A 7806-nucleotide genomic window follows, 5' to 3' on the forward strand; every position below is an offset into this window, starting at 1 on the left:
AGGGATCTAATTAATAACATTCATTGGATAGATCATCAAATTGTTAAGCTATGTGTATCAACTAATGTGTAAATTAATCCATAACTCTTAATTCTAGTCTCTTCTCTTTATGCAAAATTAAGCAAAAGAGAGAGGAATTCCTCCAATTGATGTAATTAGGTGTTTTGATACATCCAGATGATCTCAAAACACTCAAAAACACTAATTTTAACCTCTTAAATTATCAATCTTGATTCCAAAAAACACAATTTCTAGTTTTTTGCCTCTTGAACTAGATTAATCACCTTTTAACGATAAAAACTAGTCAATTAAGAAAGATTAGTCAATTTCAAGAGTTTTTGGAAAAAAATTTAAAGGATTAAGCTACTCCCAAAACTTTCTAACACTCTAATGCATACAAATAAAAAAAAGAGAGCTATTTCTCACAAAAAAAAAGCGAGCTATTTCTCACAAAATCACACAATTCTCCATCAAAACCACATTTTTTCATGGAAAGCCACTAATCAAGACAATAGGCAATGGGTAATACATAAATTAGAGAAAAATGATGGAAAAAGCCAAGGGATGATTCCCCGCCGATAGTGGTTCCAAAAATGTTATGGCTCACCCAAACCCCTCTTCAAACACATCCAATAAGAAGATTACCTAGTGAACTGCAACTATCGTGAGAATCTTTCCAATGGCTGAGCTCATAACCCTTGAGATCTCCAAGCTCTACAACTCCTTGAGAAGCAATTCCATCGCACTTCCCGCGAGTATTATCACACCTCCGTGTTGCACTACGTGTACTCGTCCGTCCGCTCACCTCACTTCACTCATACACACTCACTAGCATGGATTAGAGAGAGATTAGTAAGAGAATTAGAAAGATCAAGACTCTATTGCATAATGGGAGAGTTTTTTGTATTATGAGAGATATTCACTCATATAAATGGCCATAAGTGCTCATAAGAGGCTTAATGCCATTACAATGACTACTCTCATAATATATCCGTGAAGTAAATCACTTGGGACTTCATCCTAACTTGCTACCACATACTCTTGAAGCGGAAATTGCCATAAGTATTCCATCGGACCATTACGGCGGGCGCCCTTCCAAGTTGTAGATTTGGGTACCATTGCTTCATATCTTGAATGTATGAACTTTTGGTGTATCTACCTTGACTCCTTGATATAAGATAATGGTATTAGCTCTTGTTAATCTTAGGAATGGGTTAACATATGTGAAAACACAATGTGTGCTACCACAAAAGTGGTTAATACTTTCATTCATTGGTGGGACGACATGAAGTATCATTTACCTTGAATGGCTTCAGTTATCTCAAGCATTTGAAGGGGTCGAGTCTGAGTATATTAATGTTGTATATATAATCATAAGTGAATAAAAATCACTTTTGATTTCCTATAAAGTTTAACACATATGTATAGTTCCTTTATTACTGTAAAGTAGCTTTATGTTATAATATATAAATAGGATTATAGAGGGTAGATCGAGCTTTGGTCTAGATAGGATTCTAGAGGGTAGCTTGAGCTTTAGTCATGACTCATCAATTTTTTGGCCTAAGAGCTATTAGCATCCAAGCCACATAACATAATGTTTATGTGACCAGGTGCCTAAGTGTTAAGAGTGAGGTTTAAATACCATTTTGATGTTCATAGGTGAGAAGTTTAAATACCATTTTTTAAAGCCCATCTTGGTGTATTGCTTAAGTTGTTTTTTATGGTGATATGTGAGAAGTTCAAATATCATTTTTTTGGCCCATCTTGGTGTAGGGATTCTATCTTTTTAAGCAAAGAAATTGAACAGTTGTAAGCAACTACCCCCTTCCCTCTAACTGATTAGTGTTTAAGATAACTCTTGTTAATCAATTGTTGATGATCAAGTTTCGTGTGTCCCGATTATAAGAATCAGAAGCCTAGTATGGAGTCGTTTAATGGCTTCAATTATCTCAAGCATTTGAAGGTGTCAAGTCTGAGTATATTAATGTTGCATATATCATCATAAGTGAGAAGAACAATCACTTTTGATTTCCTATAAAGTTGACCACATGTGTATACTTCCTTTATTCATTATTGTAAAGTAGCTTTATGTTACAATATATAGATAGGATTCTAGAGGGTAGCTCGCGCTTTGGTCATGATAGGATTCTAAAGGGTAGCTTGAGCTTTAATCTTGAATCATCAGTTTTTTGGCCTGAGAGCTATTAGCATCCAAGCCACATAACATAATGTTTATGTGAGCAGGAGGTGCCTAAGCACTAAGAGTGAGGTGTTTTTGATGGTCATAGGTGAGAAGTTGAAATACCATTTTTAAAAGCCCATCTTGGTGTATTGCTAAGTTTTTTTTATGATCATATGTGAGAAGTTGAAATATCATTTTTTGGCCCATATTGGTGTAGGGATTCTATCTTTTTAAGCGAAGAAATTTAGCAATTGTAAGCAACTACCCCCTTCCCCACAACTCATCAGTGTTTAAGATACTCTTGTTAATCAAGTGTTGATGATCAAGTTGCATGTGTCCATTATAATAATGAGAAGCCTAGTATGGAGATGTAACATATGATTGAAGTTGTTTAAATGAGGGCTATGCATGTTGTGCTTAGTATATATTTCCCTCTTTAATTTGTATAAGGGAGGATGGAATCAAGTATCATACAAAGCACAATCATGGAGATTTGATGAACATTATAGTGCCAAGGATGGCTTTGTACTTTGTATACGTGGCTGAATATTATAGACATTGCGTAAAGGTAGCTTGAAGGTATATTTAAGTACTAAGCGCGCCTTATTAAGATAGCATATTGCTAAGCCCAATGTAGTTGTTGATGAGTAGGTGGCCAGGATACGATGGATAATAATTGAGTGTGTGAGGAGATACATGCAGGGTTTGCCAACGAGATGATGAATCTATGGCTTTGGTGATGAGAACGACCAATGCTCTAATCTGTCTATATATGTACCACTAGAACGACGAGATAGATGAATTTTTGGTTAGCAAATGGCAAAGGGGCCATTAACCTGCTATGAGTCCATGAGACTAGATGCGGTCTCCCTAGATGGGGGCACATGTGATTGTTTGTGGATGCATGGTCTTCAACCTCTATGGTCTTCACATCTAGTCTCATGGACTCATAGCTAGTTGAATCTATAGCTTTGGCGATGAGAACGACCAATGCTCTAATCTGTCTATATACGTACCACGAGAGAGATGAATTATTGGTTAGCAAAGGGGACAAAAATTGAGTGTGAGGAGGAGATACACGAATGATGAATCTACAGCTTTGCCGACGAGAACGACCAATGCTATAATCTGTCTATATACGTACCACTAGAACGACGAGATAGATGCATTATTGGTTAGCAAAGGACAAAGGGGCCATTAACGTACTGCTATGCTAAGATTAAGAGAGGTGGCGAGGATACCATTAAGTGTGTGAGGAGAACCACAAATGGTCTAATCTGTCTATATACGTACCACTAGAACGACGAGATAGATGTATTATTGGTTAGCAAAGGGCAAAGGGGCCATTAACTTACTGCTATGCTAAGGTTATAACAGGGGCAGCCGACCGGCGAGGATACCGTGGATAATAATTAATTGACGCAATGTAAAGCCGGGGCAAAAGGATCGATGTATTATTGATCATTAGCAATCAGCTAATTGGCCTAAGGCCTTCTTCGCCTATATAAGTAGGTCGCTGGAACGACATTGAACGAGCTGGACAGTATTACACTCTCTCTGCAGCGATGGAGAGGGCGGCGCAGTTGGTACTGATGGTTTTGGCTGTTATTCTGATTAGTAATGGCACGATGACAGCATCTGCATATTCATCAAGGCAGATACGATCTTCATCATCTTCTGATAATGATCAGGAAGGGGTGGTGGGGTACTGGGAGGAGAAGCTCCACAATGTGCCCATGCCACGCATGCTGAGTGCCATGGTCACACCCCTCAAAGCAAACGAGGCCGACTTCCTCATCTCCAAGATCAGAGATTCCGTGGTCAGCTACTTGCCCTCCAACGCTCCATCCTTCTGCAAACGTACCAGCATCGTCTGTGGCCGCAATGCCTACGTTCGGACTCTTGCGTGCATCTACAAAACCAACTACGGTAAATTTAACGTGAAAAGCGAGGAGCTCGGGCACGGTGGCTTCTTCCGGGAGAAGCAGGTGAGTCAAAGTTAAGTCATCATAGAAAAGCTAATAAAAAAGGTCGCTGTTTAATGTTGGTTTCATTTCTCTCTTGTTGTTGTAAGTACTAATATGCAGTATCTTTATTTTTCCTTTTATTTAATATATATATATATATATATATATATATATATATATATATATGTATGTATGTATATATGCAGACCTTAGCGAAGGGTGCTCGAATCGAGCTAAACATCAACAGTCCTGAGAAGGGTGATGATGGCCGATACGACCAACCCCGTGCATTCTTGCCTCGAGGGCTGGTCCAGCTCTTCCCTTTCACCGAGGAAGGCTTGCCACAGCTGGCCCGCATGCTGGGCATCTCCAAGGAGGCCCTGCCCAGCATGCAAGAGACCGTCTCCGACTGCTTCAGCCAGCAAGGCGGCCTGCCAGGGGAGATCTTGTCCTGCCCCACCTCCATCGAAGCTATGGCGGATTTCGTTGCCTCTACCATGGGCTCCCAAAAACCCATGGGTGTCCTCGATGTCTCCAATGGCCATCACGTCACGCTCGGGAAAACTCAAACCGTTCTCGATGTGAAAACACTCAAGGGCGATCCCAGTGACAGGTATGTCACATGCCATGACATGTTCTTCCCATTCCGAGTGTTCTATTGCCACTACCTTCCACAAACCAAACTCTTTGTTGCCACACTCCAAGCAAGCGATGGAAGCATCCACGATAGAGCTGCAGTGTGCCACTATGATACAAGCCAGTGGAACCCCAACCATGTCTCATTCTCCGACCTTGGCACCAAGCCCGGCGAGAGCGAAGCATGCCACTGGATGGCCGATGACGGCCTTGTGTTTCTGCATCAATGAGTTTCCAACAAGTGGTGGGTCCTTATGACGATCATCACTTGGCAATGTGCTCTGCTCTAGCTACAGTATTTATTATGCGCTTGCAATAATCCAGTGCTTTGGCACTTATGCATGTACAATGATATTTCGCTTGCACTCACCAATCATCTGCATCATATCTGAAGTCATCTAGTAGACTCATCACCTATGCTTTTGACTACGCCATCTTATGTTGATACCCCACCATCCAGGTTGTAATAATGTATCTATGTCTACTTTTGGAATAATGTTTACTCTAAATTACTCGACTCTCTCATGCTATGCTAGTTGGTTCTAATCTCTCCAATCCTTGATTTATAAAATTAGCTTTCCTCGCTCTCCTATAATCCCCCCCCCTAGTTAATATCCCCTCTCTTCAGTGGTTCTCGCCCTCTCTTTCGTGATTCTCCTTATTAATTGGTAATTTAGTCGATCATTATTCATATTTCGACCTCAATCTAGGAACCTTTTCATACACACACTTCAATCGTAGCATGTTTGAACACGCTCTTAGAGAGGTGTCTTTTGATTTCTACCTTTTTCGCATCCCACACTCCATAACCACCACCATCGTGAATGTATCTCTCACGCATTCTCTCATGTAACCCCAATGAATAGATGAAGCTTCAACCACTACAAGAGAAGTTAGCATTAGCGGTGTTTTACATTTCGCCACTATAAATGCCGCGCTGATGAGCGGCACTGGATAAACATTAGTATAAGTGCCGCCTAGCGGCATTGTATAAATGCCACTATAATCGCTGATATAAACATCGCTCTTCAGCGATGCTGTAAAAAAAACAGAATGTTTAACTTGAGTGGAAATAAAAACTTGAAATAAATTAAAGTCCAAAAAGCTTGACAAACATCCAAATCTTTTTGAAATAAAATAACAAAATCACCAAATCGTTACAAATCGATCAATGTGTACATATGTTATGATGATACATATTTAATTAGTACCATCATCAAATCCATCTTGCAATAAATCCATGCGTGCCAATTGGTCTATCTCTAAATCCATCATTTCGATGGCTCCTATATCAATACAAAGTTCTATTCCACTACTTGAAGAACGTGTAAAGGTATTCTCATCATGGTTATGACATATAGGCTCATTGATTTCATTTGATGAAACCAAAGGTAGTAGATCTTCATTTGTATTACATTGCTCAAATTCTAAATGGGTTTGTTCCATTTCTTGGTCCTTATGGTGGTCATATTGATTGTTAGTTGCATCTTCATTGTCCCCCATGCATTTCTTCTTCAACATCTTAATCTTGAAATATACATTTAGATCGAGTAGCGACTTGTATTACATACCTCCAATTAGGATCTCTTTGGTCCAGATGAAACACAACCTAAAAAGAAGAACCAAAAAATATTTACAAGAAAATATATGCAATGCCTTCCTTTTATCTATAGATTCATCAAAATTGAAAATCAAGTGCAAACGTGTTCATAATGCTATAGTAGAACATATGTGTCTCTTGAATCTTGCCATAATTTAGTTGAGCCAATTGCAAAAAATCTACTTAGATTCCTCTGGACAGTTGCTTGAGTACCTTTATATACCACTTTGAACCACTTAACATCAAAGATGAACACTTTGAAATCTCTAAATCCAATCTCCAAGATGTCTTGATTTGTTCCACAATATTCAAGTTTCTCCGCATAATGTTATTATCTCCTCTACTAGCTCGATAATCTTGATCAAAACTTACCATTACATTACAATCATAAGTGATTCTCTTGGAGTCCACATGTTGAGTGCAAAAATGTCCACTTTCTTACCACATTGCATTATGCACTTTATACTACTACAACCTAATCAAAAATCTTAAATATAGCTTATATGTAAGAAATTTAGTATTCAACATTATATATCTTAGCGAAATACAATATATGTTAGTTAAAACATCTTTACTTACATCGTAGTCGCATCCCCTTGCATACTCCCATTCTTCTCTTGTAATCTCCTCTCCCGTCCTTTCGTCTTGCTCTAGGGCATCTCTAAGCCATTCAATATTGCAATCTTTTGGAAGAGCTTATAGGTTGGGTGGGTATTCCATGTGTCTTTGTGTTGATCTCTTAAATGCTCTTCTCTCCTCTATCATTATCTTTGTTGCATCTTCATATTTCTCAATCCACTTTTCCATGTGTCTTTGTGTTGATCTCTTCATATTCCATGTGTCCTTGTGTTGATCTCTTAAATGCTCTTCTCTCCTCTATCATTATCTTTGTTGCATCTTCATATTTCTCAATCCACTTTTCCACCACAAAAGTGTTAAGAAGAGAAAATGTAATGACCTTTTTGCGCATGGACTCATCCATCTTTTGAATGCATCCTTTTCACATGTGACACCATTCATATGAATCTAGGCATAGATGGATCAATTTGTTTATTCTGCGATGTATATTCTTATACCAACCATCTTTCTTCCATGCTTCCTTCTGGCCTTGCCCCTTGCCTCATAAATCCCTTCAAGGTTTTCATAAAATGTTCAAGATAGAACATCCGCTGACTATAGACATCCATCGACTATAGACATCACCACATATAGCTACCTCATCTATTAATTGTACTAGAAGATGTAATTGAGTTGTGAGTATGCTTCTTGGAAAGCTTTCTTCAATCATACATACCGTCTCAATTGACTCAACTCAAGACTTCTCAATGGAATCTTAATGAATATCCTTTGACACTATCCACCTATTTCACAAAGGAAGAAATGATAAATTAAAGAAGAATAAATAATTTCAAAGCTATATG

General features: G+C 38.6%; 1 protein-coding gene across 1 annotated transcript; it reads left to right on the plus strand.

Annotated features, from left to right (window-relative positions):
- The first annotated feature begins 3576 nt into the window (after positions 1 to 3576).
- On the plus strand, positions 3577 to 5294 carry LOC147632416 (BURP domain-containing protein 16-like). The gene is made up of 2 exons (XM_086807226.1): positions 3577 to 4170; positions 4356 to 5294. Exons 1-2 carry the CDS (start codon positions 3748 to 3750, stop codon positions 5013 to 5015), a joined length of 1083 nt encoding a protein of 360 aa, XP_086663352.1. The 5' UTR covers positions 3577 to 3747; the 3' UTR covers positions 5016 to 5294.
- The last annotated feature ends 2512 nt before the right edge of the window (positions 5295 to 7806 follow it).

Source organism: Cibotium barometz, chromosome 13 (genome assembly GCF_041138505.1).
Source record: "Cibotium barometz isolate CiBa-2024 chromosome 13, ASM4113850v1, whole genome shotgun sequence".
NCBI lineage: Eukaryota > Viridiplantae > Streptophyta > Polypodiopsida > Cyatheales > Cibotiaceae > Cibotium > Cibotium barometz.